Below are 18,605 nucleotides of genomic sequence, written 5' to 3'. Positions count from 1 at the left end.
TGGAGCGGCCGGCCCAGGGCAGTGAGGAGCTTAGCACCTGGGCCAGCAGCTGAGGAGGCTGCACCGGGTCCCTCAGCGCTGCCTGCCCGCATGCACCGTGCTCGAATTCTGGCCGAGCCTCAGCCGCCTCCCCACGGGGCAGGGCTCAGGACCTGCAGCCCCCCATGCCCTAACCCCTCCCCCGTCATTCTTGAAGTCAGCAAGACCAAGAACCCACCAATTCTGGACACACTATCTGAAATATGGTAATGAGATTTTAAAAGATTTTTTTAAAGGAGCTCAATGATTAAAAGTCAGCTTAATTAAAAACTAACATCCAAGGTGAGCATGCACGTGTGTGTGCGCTTGTGTGTGCGTATTTAAAAGGCCTTCATGTTTTTGTTTTTCTCCAAGGATCTTGTCTTTTTTTTTTTGAGCAAAAGTTTTTTTCTTCTTAGTTGACTGAATTCTGTTTTCTTCATTTACTTCTTCTGCTGCCTCTCCTTTCTTTGCACCCTCTGCTGCATGAGGGACCTAAAATAGTTTATGATAGCTGGGGTTCCTTAAGGAAAACAGAGTATGCACCAGGCTCCCTTTAGGGGAGAAAAGTCTGTTTTTCCTTATGCAATCCCAAGAGTGTAAGCAGGCATGTTCGTCTCATCTCTTAAATTGCTTACTTTTGTATTGTGTTACCTGTTTGTGTATGTTTGCTTTTTTTTTTTTTTTTTAACTAAAATAGTTATTGCAACAGAGGTTACCCTTGGGGTATGTTTTTGTTTTGTTTTGTTTGTTTTTTGTTGTTTGTTTGTTTTTTGAGATAGAGTCTTACTCTGTCACCCAGGCTACAGTGCAGTGGCACGATCTCTGCTCACTGCAGGCTCCACCTTCCAGGTTCACGCTATTCTCCTGTCTCAACCTCCCGAGTAGCTGAGATTACAGGCCTGCCACCACGCCCGGCTAATTTTTTGTATTTTTAGTGGAGATGGAATTTCACCGTGTTAGCCAGGATGGTCTCAATCTCCTGACCTGGTGATCCACCCGCCTCAGCCTCCCAAAGTGCTGGGATTGTAGGCGTAAGCCACCAAGCCCAGCCTACCCTTGGGTTTTTAAGGAAGATTATGGTTTAGACACTTAGAAATGTCTTTGTTTAAAAGAAGTTTTTTAAAAGTGCACTGTAAAAGCATTGCATGGGCCGGGCGCGGTGGCTCAAGCCTGTAATCCCAGCACTTTGGGAGGCCGAGACAGGCAGATCACGAGGTCAGGAGATCGAGACTATCCTGGCTAACACGGTGAAACCCCATCTCTACTAAAATACAAAACTAGCCGGGCGAGGTGGCGGGCGCCTGTAGTCCCAGCTGCTCGGGAGGCTGAGGCAGGAGAATGGCGTAAACCCGGGAGGCGGAGCTTGCAGTGAGCTGAGATCCGGCCACTGCACTCCAGTCCGGGTGACAGAGCGAGATTCCGTCTTAAAAAAAAAAAAAAAAAAAAAAAGTGAGCTGCTACCACTGCATGCCTATTAGAATGGCTAAAATTCGGGACACTGACAACAAATGCTGGTGAGAAATTGGAGCAACAGGAATTCTTATTCATTGTTGGTGAATGCAAAATGTTGCAGCCACTTTGGAAGGCAGTTTTGACAGTCTCTTACAAAACTAATAACATGGACAGGAGGCAGGAGGGCGGGGGTCCCTGGTGAGGGCTCTACCCTCAAGCCTGGATCCACGGCCCTAAATGAGAACAGGCATTCCTGTTTTCACGCCTGTATGTTGCCTTTTCCAAGACCACTCTGGCCCACCCCACTCTCTATCCTGTGCCCCTAAGAACCCCAAATCCCAGGCTCCACAAGCAGAAGAGTGGCAGAGCAGCAGAGCAACACAGTGGAGAAGGAGAAAAGAGAAGAAGCATCTGAGCATTGAAGAGGCAGCTGGATGGTCAGGAATTTGGCCAGGGACAGCAGAACTCCAGGGGACGATTATCTTCCCACTCCATCCCCTTTCCAGCTCCCCATCCTGCTGAGAGTCACCTCCCTCACTCAATAAAACCTCCACATTTACCATTCTTCAAGTCCATGTGACCTGATTCTTCCTGGATGCTGGACAAGGACCTGGGTATCAAGAGTGCAGGGTGGAAAAGGCTGTCATCCTGACTCTCCACTGAGCTGGTTAACACTTAGCCGTCCATGGATGGCAACTGCTAAAAGAGCATTAATTGTGACACACCCCTAGATGCTACCATGGGGCCAGAGTCCAAAGGTGCTCACCTTGGCCCCAGCACCCACTTGCCTGTGTACTCCCCCTCCCATAAGGGGTTTTAGTGCAGTGGCTGAGTAAGCTTGCCACGACAAGTCCTGCAAAGGGGTCCAGGGAACGCTCCTGTCTCACTAACATACTGTTACCACACAATCCAGCAACCATGCTGTTTACCCAAATGAATTGGAAACTTATATCCACACAAAACCTGAACTTAGAGCAGCTTTATTCATAGTTGCCAAAACTTAGAAGCAACCAATGTATCTTCAGTAGGTGAATCGATTTAAAACACTGTGGTACATTCAGACAGTAGAATATTATGCAGCACTAAAATGAATTGAGGCTGGGCACAGTGGCTCATGCCTGTAATCCCCACACTTTGGGAGGCCAAGGCAGGAGGATTTCTTGAGCCTAGGAGTTTGAGATGAACCTGGGCAACATGGCAAAATGCCATCTCTACAAAAAGGCATAGCTGTGCACGCCTGTAGTTTTAGCTACTTGGGAGGCTGAACTGGGAGGGTCACTTGAGCCCAGGAAGTGGAGGCTGCAGTGAGCCATGATCATGCCCCTGCACTCCAACCTGGGTGATAGAGTGAGACCCTGTCTCAAAAAAAAAAAAAAGAAAAAAAAGCCAGGAAAAGACATGAAGGAAACAAATGCATTTTACTAAGTGAAAGAAGCCCATGTGAAAAAGCAGCATATGTATGATTCCAACTATCTGACAACCTGCAAAAGGCAAAGCTATGGAGACAGTAAAAATATCAGAGATTTCCAGGGGTTGTGGGACGGATGAATAAATGGAGCACAGATGATTTTTTTGGGGGCAGTGAAACTATTCTGTACGATACTGTAACGGTTATGTAGCAGGATGAGCCTCAGACAAAACTCCTCAGACACTGGATTAAAGACGGAAGGGGTTTTTTATTGGGCGGGGAGCGTGGGCAGACTCGCGTCTTAAGAGCTGGAGCTCCCCGAAAAAGAAATTCCTGGCCGGGCGCTCAAGCCTGTAATCCCAGCACTTTGGGAGGCCGAGGCGGGCGGATCACGAGGTCAGGAGATCGAGACCATCTTGGCTAACATGGTGAAAACCCGTCTCTACTAATAAATACAAAAAACTAGCCAGGCAAGGTGGCGGGCGCCTGTAGTCCCAGCTACTCGGAGGCTGAGGCGGGAGAATGGCATGAACACGGGAGGCGGAGCTTGCAGTGAGCCGAGATCACGCCACTGCACTCCAGCCTGGGCGACACAGTCAGACTGTGTCTCAAAAAAAAAAAAAAGAAAAGAAATTCCTAACCCTTTTAAGGGCTTACAACTCTAAGGGGTCCACGTGAAAAGGTCATGATAAGTAAGTGTGAAAAGTGTGACTGGGGGCTACCTACCTTAGCTAGCAGAACAAAAAGTTTTACAGTGCTTTTTCATACAACGTCTGGAATTCACAGATAACACCAGTAGTTTTGGTCAGGGGTTAATATTATTGTTATTATTATTTTAACCACCAGGGACAGGTGGTGGCGCCAAGGTCGTCTAGCTATTTATCTTACTTTTGTTTCTTTCCAACTTTTTGCTTTCCCCCTTCTCTCCTGTCTTATAAACTAGGGAAAAGGGGAGGTGGGGGAGAAGCTAGGAAGGACAGCAGGAGAAGTGGTGGTCTCATTCCAGTTGCCTGCATTTGTCAAGACCCATAGAATGTACAACATCAAGTGAATACTAACGTAAGCTATGGACTTTGGGTGCCAATGATTTTGTTTTTTAATTTATATTTTTTGAGACAGGGTCACCCAAGCTGGAGTGCAGTGGCACAATCTTGGCTCACTGAAACCTCAGCCTCCCAGGCTTAAGTGATCCTCCCACCTCAGCCTCCTGAGTAGCTGGGACTACAGGTGCGTGCCACCATGCCCGGCTAATTTTTTTATTTTTATTTTTTGTAGAGATGAAGTTTCGCCATTTTGGCCAGGCTGGTTTCGAATTCCTGGGCTCAAGCAATCTGCTGACCTCAGGCTCCCAAAGTGCTGGGATTACAGGTGTGAGCCACTGAGCCTGGCCAGGTGCTGATATTTAACTGTAGGTTCACCAATTGTAACAAATATACTGTTCTGGTGTGGGGTATCGACTTTGGGGAGGTTGTGTGTGCTGGGGGGACAAGGTTATGTGGGAATTCAATGTACTTTCTGCTCAAATTTTGCTGAGAACCTAAAACTGTTCTAAAAATAAAGGATAAAAGGAACTGAGAATGAAGGGAAATGGGAAGATGGTGGTCAAGGGGTACAAAGTCTCAGTTATGCAAGATGAGTAGTTCTGGAAGGATGCACAGCTACGTGACAATAGTTGACAATATTGTATACTTGAAATTTGCTAAGAAGGTAGATCGTAAGTGTTCTCATCAGACAGAAAAAGTAGTAACTATGTGAGGTGATGCACATGTTAATTAGCTTATGGTGAATATTTCACAAATGTAGATATCAAGTTATCTACATTTTATATATGTATAAATATAGAGATCTCAACAAATATATATATACCTCAACAAAGTGGCCCGGGAAAAAAGCTAGTTGCAGCACATGATACCTGTATGGCCAGTTTTGTAACAACAAAAAAATCAAAGTGTGACCTTAAAGTTACACACAGCTAATCTTTAGAAAGTGAGATTATGGATACTTTTATTTTGTACATATATTCTAATTAAATACAGTTATAGATTATTGGTGTAATGTTTAAAAGACAGGTTGTTGTATTTAACGGGGAGGTGGTTAATTGTAATTCGCGACCCACTCTAGGAAAAAAGAAAAGTGGAGGCCAAGAGATTTTTTGGTAGGCTCATCAGACTTCCTGAGAGTCCCTAAAGCCACGGCCCCGGAGACTTGTGGGAAATGTAGTCCCGAACGTGGATGGCCCACCCCTCCGAGGACCCTGGGAACGGCGCGCGCCCCGATATCTGCGCATGTGCAGTGCTGCGAGCGCGCCGGTGGCCGCCCTTCCCCCACCACCAGCCGCGAGTGGGTGACAGAGCCCCCGTCTCCGCGTGTCTTCGCCGCCCCGCGCCGTGACCCGCTGTGGCACTGGGCCACGAGTGGAGGCTGCGCCCCTCCAGGTACGAGAGGGGCTTCCAGGTAGCTCCGCGCGGCCTAGGGCCGAGGGGAAGGAGATGAGGGATGGGCTCGTGCCCGCGCAGGGTGGGAGTCCAAACTTCGGCGACTCATAGGCGACGGTGACCCTCAAGGCGGCGTCCGGGGTTGCCTGGCGCCCTCCTCCGAGCGGGGTCGGCGGGGCAGGCCTCGCCGAACGTTCGGGGGCGGGGACGGCTGAGGGAAGGGCGGCTGCGAGGCTTCGCCTTCTTCTCTTTGTCAGGAGATGCGCCTCAGACGGGCGGCGAGGGGCTTGGGCCGCGCGGGAGCGAGTCCGGAAGCCCCGGCGGGCGCGCTCGCGCGCGGGGCGAGGCCCCGTCGGGGCGTGGTGGGGGCGTGGCCTGACACACCTGGCCACGCCCCAATGCCCGGAGCCTCGAGTGTGGAGGAAGGACTGGAGCCTGGGCAGGTGCCGTTGGTGAAGGAGAACCGTGATCCCTTTGTCAGAGGGTCTTCAGTGAGGTGTCCCACTGATACTTGCATCCACTCCGTGACTTCCAGCGTTATCATCTCCGTCGCTATCCTGGGAACACGGGAGGCTCAGAAGGGGAAAGTGATTTCCCTAAGGTCTCACAACCCAGTGCTACTTTATGTGAGCAGCAGATATTTTTTCTTTTATCTTTTGATTTTACTCGCTGATAGATTTTGCCATGTACACGTTTTGAATTTCTCTCGGGTGGAATTTACTGTTCTTTCCGTTTGGGGCACCGAAAGTCTTCACCACTTTGAAATACGAAAGTTTTCCCATGATTCTGGTACAGTCATGCTCTGCATAACAATGTTTCTGTCAACGAGGGACCTCATGTAAAATGGTGGTCCCATGTGATTGTAATACTGTATTTTTTTTTTTTTTTTTTGAGACGGAGTCTTGCTCTGTCGCCCAGGCTGGAGTGCAGTGGCCGGATCTCAGCTCACTGCAAGCTCTGCCTCCCGGGTTCACGCTATTCTCCTGCCTCAGCCTCCGGCGTAGCTGGGACTACAGGTGCCCGCCACCTCGCCCGGCTAGTTTTTTGTATTTTTTAGTAGAGACGGGGTTTCACAGTGTTAGCCAGGATGGTCTCGATCTCCTGACCTTGTGATCCACCCGTCTCGGCCTCCCAAAGTGCTGGGATTACAGGCTTGAGCCACCGCGCCTGGCTGTATTTTTTTTTTTGTAATTGTACCGTTTCTTTCTTCTTAGTTTTTTCTTTTCTTTTCTTTTCTTTTTTTTTGAGACGGAGTCTTGCTCTGTTGCCCAGGTTGGAGGGCAGTGGCGCGATCTCGGCTCACTACAAGCTCCGCCTCCCGGGTTCAAGCAGTTCTCTGCCTCAGCCTCCCAAGTAGCTGGGATTACAGGCGTGAGCCACCGCGCCTGGCCAGAAACAATTTATTGATGTAACTGTTCCTCTAAATACTGCTTTAGCTACATCACTCAAATTTTTATATCTTGTATTTTTATTTATTTATTGTTTTTGAGACAGAGTCTCGCTCGGTCACCCAGGATGGAGTGCAGTGGCACGCACTCAGCTCACTGAAACCTCTGCCTCCCAGGTTCAAGCAGTCCTCCTGGCTGGGATTACAGGTACCCGCCACCACACCTGACTGATTTTTGTATTCTTAGTAGAGACGGAGTTTCACCATGTTGGCCAGGCTGGTCTCGAACTCTTGACTTCAAGTGATTCTCCTGCCTTGGCTTCCCAAAGTGCTGGGATTACAGGCGTGAACCACTGCGCCCAGCCTTTATATTGTATTTTCATTACCGTTCAATTCTAATTTTCTTTCTTTTTTTTTTTTTTTTTTGAGGCGGAGTCTCACTGCAAGCTCCGCCCCCCGGGTTCCCGCCATTCTCCTGCCTCAGCCTCCCGAGTAGCTGGGACTACAGGCGCCGCCACCTCGCCTGGCTAGTTTTGTATTTTAGTAGAGACGAGGTTTCACCGTGTTAGCCAGGATGGTCTCGATCTCCTGACCTCGTGATCCGCCCGTCTCGGCCTCCCAAAGTGCTGGGATTACAGGCTTGAGCCACCGCGCCCGGCCTGTTGTTTGTTTTAAGGTCGAGGGTGTGATGATCTCTCCGGGTAACTGTTTCATGTGTATTTGAATAAATATTGGGCTGTTGATGGTAGACTCTTCCTTGATTGATTGATTGATTGATTGAGACAGGGCCTGTCTCTGTTGCCCAAACTGGAGTGCAGTAGTTCAGTCACAACTCTGCAACCTCAAACCTTTTGTCTCAGCCTCCCGAGTAGCTAGGACTCCAGGTGTGCGCCCTGATCCTTTTGCCTCACCCTCCCGAGTAGCTAGGACTCAAGGTATGAGCCACCACACTCGGCTAATTTTCTGTATTTTTTTGTAGAGACGAGGTTCTGCCATGTTGTCCAGGCTGGTCTCAAACCCCTGGGCTCAAGCAGTCCACTCACCTTTGCCTCCTAAAAGTGCTGGGACTGCAGGCATGAGCTACCATGCCTGACCCTCTTTTTTCATTCTTTAATCTCTTTTTTTTTTTTTTTAATTTCCTGACTTCTACAACTGATCATCCTTTTACTTTGAATGTAGCTATGTCTTTATATTTAAAACAAACTGCTTATAGACAGCATATGGTTTGGTCTTACTTTTTTTTATATAATTTGACCTCTGTTATTTAATTGGTGTGTTTATACCAATTATTGATATAGTTGTATTAAAATCTACCATCTTGCTGGTGTTTTTCTATTTTTCTCATTTGGTCTTTGTTTCTGTTTTCCTTTTTTTCTGTCTACTTTTGGCTTAAGTGGGTCTTTTTTATAATTACATTTTATCTTCAGTGTTGTCTTACTATGTATTTGTAAAAATTTAGAAAAGTTTTTGGTTGCTGCTCTCAAGTTTAGTGGAACTTTAAAGATATCATACTGTTTTATGTCAGTATACTTGCAGCATTATACTCCCAATGTCATCCTGCCAACTTTTGTGTTATCATTGTCACACATTTTACAGCATATTGACATATGCTGTAAACCCACAAAACTTTGCTACTATTCTTGCTTTAGATAATCTTTCACAGTGATTAAAAGCAAGAAAAAGTATCTATTATCTTTATCCTTATTTTAACCATTCTCAAGAGATTTTCATTTATTTGTGTAGATTCAGGTTTTTGATGTCATATTTCTTCTATTTAAATAACTTCATTAAACATTTCTTCTAGTACAGGTCTACTGATAATGAATTTGCTTGCTATGTTTTGTTGTTTGAAGAAGATTTTGACTTCATTATCATTTTGAAAGATTTTTTGCTGAGTATAGAATTCTAAGATAATAGTTTTTTGCTTTAGTTGCTTTTTTGTTGTTGTTAAAGCACTTTAAGGATGTCACTACTTTGTTTTCTGGCTTAGTTTCTGATAGGAAGGTGGCTATGATTCATTATCTTGATTTTTCTATATGTAATATGTCTTTTTTCCTCTGGCTACTTTGAAGATTTTAACTTTGGTTTTCAGTTGTTTGGATACGATGTGTCCATGTGTTTTTGTTTGAGTTTAGGTTTTGGTATTTTCCCTGTTTGGATAAATTGTCTGAATTTCTTGGACCTGTGGTTTGATATTATTATTTTTGGAAAATTCTTGTCCATTATATCTTCAAATACTTCTTTTCTCCTTTTGGAATTTCAATTACATGTTTATTAGACCATTTGATATTGTCTCACAGCCCTCGGATGCTCTATCCTTTTATTTTTTCTTCCATTTCTCTTTGTATTTCAGTTTGGGCAATTTCCTTTGACTTACCTTCAAGTTTACTGAAACTTTTCTTAGCTACTTTGTCTACTAACGAGCCTGCTGAAAGATCATCTCTGTTACTGTACTTTTCTTTCTCAGCATTTCCATTTGATTTTTTCTTGAAGTTTCCATCTCTGTTGAAATTCCCTATTTGTTTATTCATGTTGTCCACCTTTTCTAGTAAAGCCTTGAGTATATGAATCATGGTTGTGTTAAATTCCCTGTCTGATAATTTCAGCAGTTGAGGGTTCTGCTGATCGTTTTGCCTCTTTTGATAGTGGATTATCTTAGTCTTGCCTTTATGGGTGTCTGATAATGTTAGATTGAAGATAGGTGTTGTTAGTATGATCTTTTCTGCCCCTTCTGAAGAGGCAAAGGGACTATCCCAGGAGGTGGTTTTTTCCCAGGTGGTCTCTAGGGATTTCTAAACAAGTCATTGTAGGAGTTGTAAGGCAGGTCAGACCTTTAATAACAATGCCTTCCTTTTTCCTCTATTCCAGTTTCACCTTCATAGTTCTCTGCCTCTCCCAAAAACTGCAGAAAATGAACAAATCCCAGGTGAGTTGTTTATTCCCCATTTTGCTTTTCAGTGCATTTAAGGAAGTTTATAAGGATCCAGAAAATGAAATAGAAAAGTATGAATAAGACACAAGGGAAACATAGTAAGAATAACTGATCAATACCAGCAGCCAAAAAGCAAATTGAGTTAATTAAATGTCTTGCATTGGTTACGAATACCAGTTCTTTGGTTCTGTACATTAGGTCTGAATGCATTTTATGGACCTTCATGTAGATGGTGTTTTGGACAGCACCCCCAGAAACAGCGAACTTTGAAAGGGTTATCACTTTATCTGTGGTGGTTTCATATAACATTCCTCAGTGCAAGTGCAGAAGATTACTGTATGTATTTGGTTTTTCCAGTCAGATTAGCCTAATGCCAGAGAATGCAGTAAATATGTGGGTTTGTATTTAAATCCCCCCACCCCAAGCAGGTGCCACTGTTATTACTTTCTTGTGTAACTTTCCAGAGCTTATTTGTACATATTTACACAAGTACAAATAAAAGCACAAACATAAGATAGCATATTAATCATACTTTTTCTATGCGTTCTGTTTTAATAGATTTCATTTTTTTTAAAGCATTTTGGGTTTACAGAAAATTGAATGGGGAGTGCAGTGTGTTCTCATACACCCCCTCATTCCCAACCCTACCCCGTTTCCTTTATTATTATTATTATTATTATTATTATTTTTTTGAGGCAGAGTCTCACTCTGTCGCCGGGGCTGGAGTGCAGTGGCCGGATCTCAGCTCACTGCAAGCTCCGCTTCCGGGTTTACGCCATTCTCCTGCCTCAGCCTCCCGAGTAGCTGGGACTACAGGCGCCCGCCACTTCGCCCGGCTAGTTTTTCTATTTTTTTAGTAGAGACGGGGGGGTTTCACCATGTTAGCCAGGATGGTCTCGATCTCCTGACCTCGTGATCCGCCCGTCTCGCCTCCAAAGGTATGCGGGATTAGGAGCTTTGAGCCACCGTCGGACGGCCCTTTACTATGAATATATTCGTGTTAATGTGTATAGTTGTTACAGTATGATGAGCCAACTATTGAATATGTTAAAGACTGTAAGTTTACAGTAGGGAATCACTCTTTGTGTGGCATTCTGTGTTATTTTGACATATATAATGAGGGCGTGACCATCACTATGGCATCAGTAGCAGAATAGGTTCACTGCCCTGAAAATACGCCTGTGCTCCGCCTATGCACCCCTCCTCTGCTCCTAAGTCCCTCACATCCCGCTGATCTTTGGTAGCTGTCTCACCTCCCTAAAGTTGTGTCTTAATTCCAGATGTCATGTAGTTGGATTCATGCAGTAGGTAGCCTTTTCAGATTTTTGGGTTTTCCTATCACTTAGAAAATATGCGTTTAAGGTTGCTCGCAAGATCGAGAACCCATCCTGTCTACAACCATCGAAACCATCTCCTACTAAAAAAAATACAAAAACATTAGGCAGGAGTGGTGCGGGCGCTGGCAGTCAAGCTGAGCGGGAGGGCTGAGGGCAGGAGAATGGTGAAACGCAAGGAAGGGCGGAGATTCGCAGTGAGGCAAGATTTATGCACTGCAGGCTCCAAAGCCTGGGTGAGCAGAGTGAAACTCTGTCTCAAAAGAAAAAAAAGAGAAAGGTTCCTCCCAAGTCTCTCTTGGCTTGATAAGGATCATGTCTTCTTAGTACGCGAATATGTCTTGTTGTGATGTACGCATGGTTTAATTTATCCATTCCATATTGAAGGAAGCAGATAAACTTACTGGCTTCCAGGTTTTGCAAATTATAAATAAAAGCTGTTGTAAACAATCTGTGTGCAAGGTTTTTTGGCCGCTGTTTCTCACTCATTTGGATAAATACTGAAGCCCCTGATCATATACTAAAATAGTATATTAATTTTGTAAGAAAACTCTGAAACTCCCATGTGGCTGTACGTTTTTCCATTTCAACAGCAATGATGAGATTTCTGTGGTCCACATCCTCCCACCAGGCATTTTTGTTGTCAATGTTCTGGATTTTAGCATTTTATTTATTTATGTATTTATTTAATTTAATTTTTTTTTTTTTTTTTTTTTTTGAGATGGAGTCTTGCTCTGTCACACAGGCTGGAGTGTAGTGGCGCGATCTTGGCTCAGTGCAACCTCCACTTCTCGGGTTCAAGTGATTATCCTGCTTCAGCAGTAGCTGGGATTACAGGTGCGCACCACCATGCCTGGCTAATTTTTGTATTTTTAGGAGAGATGGGGTTTTACCATGTTGGTCAGGCTGGTTTCGAACTCCTGGGCTCAAGTGATCCACCCGCCTTGGCCTCCCAAAATGCTGGGATTACAAGCGTGAGCCACTGTGCCTGGTTATGGTTTGTGTTTCAATCTCTTAATTATGTGATTTGATTTTGTTTTGTTTTTGAGACAGGGTCTCACTCTGTCACCTAAGCAGGAGTGCAGTGGTGTGAACACGGCTCATTGCAGCCTCGACTTCCTGGACTCAAGCAGTCCTCCCACCTAAACCCCTGCAAGTAGCTGGAACTACAGGTACATGCCGCCATGCTCAGCTAATTTTTTGTATTTTTTTGTAGAGATGGAGTTTCGCCCTGTAGCTCAGGCTTGTCTAGAACTCCTGAGCTCAAGCAATCCATGTCCACCTCAGTCTCCCAAAGTGCTGGCATTACAGGTGTGAGCCACCGTGCCTAGCCCAATTCTGTGTTTTTTAAATCACTCAGTAACATATCTTTGAAGTATTTCCATGTCAGAGCATAGAGAGTTTACTCATTCTTGGCCAGGCGCGGTGGCTCAAGCCTGTAATCCCAGCACTTTGGGAGGCCGAGACGGGTGGATCACGAGGTCAGGAGATCGAGACCATCCTGGCTAACATGGTGAAACCCCGTCTCTACTAATAAATACAAAAAACTAGCCAGGCAAGGTGGCGGGCGCCTGTAGTCCCAGCTACTCGGGAGGCTGAGGCAGGAGAATGGCGTGAACCCGGGAGGCGGAGCTTGCAGTGAGCTGAGATCCAGCCACTGCGCACCAGCCTGGGTGACAGAGCCAGACTCTGTCTCAAAAAAAAAAAGAGAGTTTACTCATTCTTTTTTTTCCCTAATCTTCAATTGTGTAACACATACACAGAATAGTGTATTAAAACATAACACTTTTTATGTGTTATAACAACATGTATAACAAATATATATCCATTAAAGAATAATAATAAAATGGGTGCCTATGTATGCACCCAAGTTAAGAAATAGAACATCATCTGTTCTTACGAGAAATTTTCTGATTGAATCCACCTAGTAGGTAGCCACTATCTTGATATTTTTCTAAATAGTTCCCTTGCTTTCCGTAGAGACTTTGCCACTTAGATATATTCTTTTTTTTTTTTTGAGACGGAGTCTTGCTTTGTCACCCAGGCTGGGGTGCAGTGGCCAGATCTCAGCTCACTGCAAGCTCCGCCTCCCAGGTTTACGCCATTCTCCTGCCTCAGCCTCCCAAGTAGCTGAGACTACAGGCGCCCGCCACCTCGCCTGGCTAGTTTTTTGTTATTTTTAGTAGAGATGGGGTTTCACCGTGTTAGCCAGGATGGTCTCAATCTCCTGACCTTGTGATCCGCCCGTCTCGGCCTCCCAAAGTGCTGGGATTACAGGCTTGAGCTACCGCGCCTGGCCAACGCCACTTAGATATATTCTTAATCTAATAACCTATAACTGGAATTAATCACTTATATATAGTCTTTTTTTTTTTTTTGAGACGGAGTCTTGCTCTGTCGCCCAGGCTGGAGTGCAGTGGCCGGATCTCAGCTCACTGCAAGCTCCGCCTCCCGGGTTCACGCCATTCTCCTGCCTCAGCCTCCCGAGTAGCTGGGACTACAGGCGCCCGCCAGGTCGCCCGGCTAGTTTTTTTTTGTATTTTTAGTAGAGATGGGGTTTCACCATGTTAGCCAGGATGGTCTTGATCTCCTGACCTCGTGATCCGCCCGTCTCGGCCTCCCAAAGTGCTGGGATTACAGGCTTGAGCCACCGCGCCCGGCCTTTATATATAGTCTTAATATAAAATTTAGTTAATAAACTATAACTGGAATTAATATTGCCTTGGTTTGTTTGCATAATCTTTTGTCTGATTGGTGGAGGTTTTTTTTTCCTTTCAGACATGTGCGATCTAAAAGATGCACCCGTGGGCCCTTTGCCAAGACTTAGATTATCATTTATTTTTAAATTACACCAGCTAGTGTTAGCTAAGAAGAAATGAAAGTGCTCATGTATTGCTGGAGGTAGTATAGAATGATACAGCTTTACTGGGAGCAATGTGGCAACACCAAGCAAATTTAGCAGTGCAAAGCAGCTGTGTCTACAAATTTGGCTACTGTTGGAGCCAGGCATGGTGGCTCATGCCTGTAATCCTAGCACTTTGGGAGGCCAAGATTGGTGGATCACTTGAGGTCAGGAGATCGAGACCAGCCTGGCCAACATGGTGAAACCCTGTCTTCACTAAAAATACAAAAAAAAATTAGCTGGACGTGGTAGCATGTGCATGTGATCCCAGCTACTCCAGAGGCTAAAGCAGGAGAATCACTTGAACCCAGGATGCAGAGGTTGCAGTGAGCTGAGATCATGCTACTACACTCCAGCCTGGGCAGCAGAGTGAGACTCTGTCTCAGAGAAAAAAAAAAAAAGAAAGAAAGAAAGAAATTTTGCTACTGTTGGACAAAGGCTCCCAGGAGAAGATAAGCTGAGTTGAATTTCCAGGTATAGCCTGGTATACTGGTATACCAGGTATATTTTTATTTTGACTTTCCTGAGAGTCAAAATAAAAATATTATTTTGACTTTCCTGAGAGTTTACAGAAGTCCTGTTTGGGGAAGTCATTGGCAAGATCATGAGAAGCAGAGGGCTCAACACAGTTGGGCCATGTGACTGGGTCAGAGTGTAGACTAGGTATTGAAGTTTTGGTGGGAACATAATTAGAGGGAGTGGGATGCTGTGCATTTTCTGCATCTTGGTTCACTGGTGAATAGCCACCTCGCAGGAGTAGGTTAAAGCAGAATGCTTCTGTGACATGAAGTGAGTGTTCTCATCTGATCCAAGGCAGTCTGGTGTGGAGGGGAAAGACAGATGTCATCAGAACATGTTCACGATAAGCCAAACCAAGTACAGATAAGAATCTGGGCCAGGCTTACCCAGGCATTCTGCTCTCAGGTTAATAAGAAGTTGGTACAGTGGCTGCAGGTATCTTGTTGATGACAACCCTCAAAATGCCAGCTTTCAAATCACTGTGTTCCAATCTATACTACAAGCAATGTGGTGATAGTAGAGAATCAGCGCTCTTCCGCCATCTCCCATTCCGCCGTCTCCTTCCCACTCCTCCTAGGGATTTCCTTCTGCTCTCTCGTGGTGATCTTTTGTCTGCCACCTCTCTTTTTTGGATTACTGTTGTTTTATTGAAGTACATGCTTCAGTAGCTTCTTGAGAAAGGGTTTGTGAGAGGCACAGTTTTAGGATGAATTTCCAAAATGTCTTTTTTTTTTTTTTTTTTTTTTTTTTTTTGAGACAGTCTCACTCTGTCTTCCAGGCTGGAGTGCAGTGGCACGATCTCGGCTCACTGCAACCTCTGCCACCGGGTTCAAGCGATTCTCCCCTGCCTCAGCCTCCTGAGTAGCTGGGATTACAGGTGTGTGCCACCACACCTGGTTAATTTTTGTATTTTTGGTAGAGATGGGATTTCGCCCTGTTGGCCAAGCTGGTCTTGAACTCCTGTCCTCAAGTGATATGCCCTCCTCAGCATCCCAAAATGCTGGGATTACAGGTGAGAGCCACTGCACCTGGCCCTTATTCTGTTCTGGTATTTGATTGATAGGTAGGTATGAATGTGGATTTGCCCATTCATCTCTTTAGTTCTGTCCGTTTTTGCTTGATATAATTTGAAGCTATGTTAGTCGTTGCATATATGGTTATGGATGTGTGCACACATATGATTCTGTCTTCCTGATGGATTTATCCTTTTATCATTTTGGAATGCCCCTCTTTAACCCTGATAATACTCCTTTTCTGATATAAATAAAGCCATACCTACGTCTTTTTTTTTTTTTTTTTAGGACCAGATCTGGCTCTGTTACCCAGGCTAGAGTGAAGTGGCTTAATGTTGACTCACTGCAGTCCTAAACTCCTGGGCTCAAGTGATCCTCCCAGTAGTTGGAACTACAGGCGCGTACCACTATGCCCAGGGAATTTTTGTATTTTCTTTTTGGTAGAAATGGGATCTTGCCAGGTTGCCCAAGCTGGTCTCAAACCCCTAGGCTCACGGGATCTGCCTACCTCAGCCTCCCAAAGTGCTGGGATTACAAATGTGAACCACTTTGCCTGGCCCATACCTACTTTTTTAATGATTAGTGCTATGGTATATATTTTATTTTTGCTTCAACCTATTTATGTTCATATATTTATAGTATATTTCCCCTAAATAGCATGTAGTTTGGTCATGGTTTTGATCCACCCTGTTTCTTTTTCCTTTTTTTGAGACAGGGTCTTCCTCTGTTGCCCAGGCTGGAATTTAGTGGCATGAACACAGCTCACAGCAGCCTCAACTTCCTTGATGCAGCCTATTTCTGTTTTTTTTTTTTTTGAGAAAGGATCTCTCTTTCTCACCCAGCTGCAGTGCTGGAGTGAAGTGGTGTAATCTTGGCTCATTGAAGCCTCAACCTCCTGAGCTCAAGCAGTTCCCCCACGTCAGCCTCCTGAGTAGCTGGGACTACAGGCCTGTGCCAGTTAAATTTTATTTTTTAATTTTTTTGTAGTGTTGAGATCTTGCCTCCCAAAGTGGTGGAATTATAGGTGTGAGCCACCATGCCTGGTCTATTTCTGTCTTTTAATTGATTTATTATTTTATTTGTGATTTATTTTTTTTACAGGCCTAGGTGAGTTTAAGTCTGTCATTTTGCTATTTATTTTTAGTTGTCCTGTGTGTTCCTATTTTCCCTTTTATCTTAAGTGGTTGCTGTAGAGATTACAGCTTATAATCTTTACTGACCACCTCCATAGTATTTTGCATAGTACTTTACAGGTCGTCTGAAGTGTTTATGGGTTAACTAAAATACTAATATGTAGGTACTCTCTACATCTGCCTCTTTTGAGTTGTTTATCTCTTGTTTTTGTCTTGTCTTTTTTTTTTTTTTTTTTTTTGAGACAGGGTCTTGCTCTAGGGGCTTGCCCAGGCTGGAGTGCAGTGTCTTGATTTCCATTCACTGCAACCTCTGCCTCCCGGGCTCAAGTGATCCTCCCACCTCGGCCTCCTTAATAGCTGGAACTACAGGCACATGCCATCATGCCCAGCTAATTTTTGTATTTTTTGTAGACATGGAATTTTTCTGTGTTGTCCAGGCAGGTCTCGAACTCCTGGGCTCAAGCAATCTACCCACCTTAGCCCTCCAACCTGCTGGGATTTCAGGTATGCACCACATGCCTGGCCTCATTGTTTTTGTTTGCTTGCTTTCTTTTTCTTTCTTTTTTTCTTTTTATTTTTTAACAGGGTCTTGGTTACCATCAGGCTGGAGTACAGTGACACGCTCACAGTTCACTGTAGCCATGACCTCCTGAGCTCAAGCAACCCTCCCACCCCAGCCTCTTGAGGAGCTGGGTCCACAGACATGTGCCACTACGCCCAGCTAATTTTTGTGCTTTTTTTAGATGGGGTTTTAGTATGTTGCCCAAGCTGGTCTCAAACTTCTGGGCTCAAGCAGTCCACCTGTCTCAGCCTCCCAAAGTGCTGGGATGACAGTCATGAACCACTACACCTGGCCCTGGCTTTGCTTTTTCACATGCTAGCAGTTTTGTTTGTACGCTGGATATGTTGAATGATACATAGCTTCTTCTAAAAAATGTTAGGTTTTGTCTGCCAGATAGCTAAATTATTGGCAGATGATTCTGATCCCGTTGGGGCATGTTTTCAGATTTGTAGGTGTGGGTCTGTCGGTTTGGTCATACTCCTTTCTCCTAGGGTATGGTCCATCCTTCTAGGGCATGGCTTTCCTGGCATCTCAACTGTTTGCCAGTATCTCTATCTTGCTGGATTCAGACTGTCCTAGCTCCTCAGCACTATGCAACCTCTGAAATCTCTACTTAGCTCTCAGTCTCCCAGTCATTGCCACTAGTTCTCTTGGAGGCCTGTCTTCTACCTACACATATTAGGAACTAGCCAAAGATCTGAGGTGAATCTTTATGCAGAATGTTAAGGCTTCTTCTCTATGGCTTTCTTAGCTCCATCACCCTGTGTCTTAATCCATTTTTTGCTGCCATGGCAGAATACTTGAGACCAGGTAATTTATAAAGAACAGAAATTTATTTTCTCGGCTGGACAAGGTGGCTCATGCCTGTAATCTCAGCACTTTGAGAGGCCAAGGTGGGTGGATCATTTGAGGGCAGTAGTTTGAGACCAGTCTGGCCAACATGGCAAAACCCCATCTGTACTAAAAATACAAATAGCCGGGCGCGGTGGCTCAAGCCTGTAATCCCAGCACTTTGGGAAGCCGAGACGGGCGGATCACGAGGGCAGGAGATCGAGACCATCGTGGCTAACACGGTGAAATCCCATCTCTACTAAAAAAATTTAAAAAACTAGCCGGGCGAGGTGGCGGGCGCCTGTAGTCCCAGCTACTCGGGAGGCTGAGGCAGGAGAATGGCGTAAACCCAGGAGGCGGAGCTTGCAATGAGATGAGATCCGACCACTGCACTCCAGCCTGGGCGACAGATCGAGACTCTGTCTCAATAAATAAAATAAAATACAAATACAAAATTAGCCAAGTGTGGTGGCACTTGCCTGTAACCCCAGATACTTGGGTGACTGAGGCACGAGAATCACTTGAACCTGGAAGGTGGAGGCTACAGTAAGCTGAGATCCCCTGCCCCCCAGATTGGGGGACAAAGGGAGACTTTGTCTCAAAAAAAAAAAAAAAGAAATTTTTTTTCTCGCAGTTTTAGCAGCGGAGTTTCAAAGACTAAGGGGCACGGGAGGGT

General features: G+C 45.1%; 1 protein-coding gene across 6 annotated transcripts in view; it reads left to right on the top strand.

Annotated features, from left to right (window-relative positions):
- ZFP1 (ZFP1 zinc finger protein) overlaps window positions 1-18,605 on the top strand; it is a 31,588-nt gene that overhangs the window by 862 nt on the left and 12,121 nt on the right. The window contains exons 1-3 of one of the 6 annotated variants that reach the window (XM_017868700.1): window positions 4,987-5,316; window positions 5,574-5,942; window positions 9,572-9,629. In XM_017868700.1, the coding sequence (XP_017724189.1) occupies window positions 9,615-9,629 (15 nt within the window). In that variant the 5' untranslated portion in view covers window positions 4,987-5,316; window positions 5,574-5,942; window positions 9,572-9,614. Of the gene's footprint in view, window positions 1-4,986; window positions 5,317-5,573; window positions 5,943-6,875; window positions 6,912-9,571; window positions 9,630-18,605 lie in introns of those variants that run through there. The other 5 variants (XM_017868699.1, XM_017868695.1, XM_017868696.1 and 2 more) reach the window with 5 other exon arrangements.

Source organism: Rhinopithecus bieti, unplaced genomic scaffold, assembly GCF_001698545.2.
Source record: "Rhinopithecus bieti isolate Rb0 unplaced genomic scaffold, ASM169854v2 scaffold_2574, whole genome shotgun sequence".
NCBI classification, from domain to species: domain Eukaryota; kingdom Metazoa; phylum Chordata; class Mammalia; order Primates; family Cercopithecidae; genus Rhinopithecus; species Rhinopithecus bieti.
The sequence above is the reverse complement of the archived record's forward strand: the minus strand, read 5'-3'. Positions and strand labels throughout refer to the sequence as shown.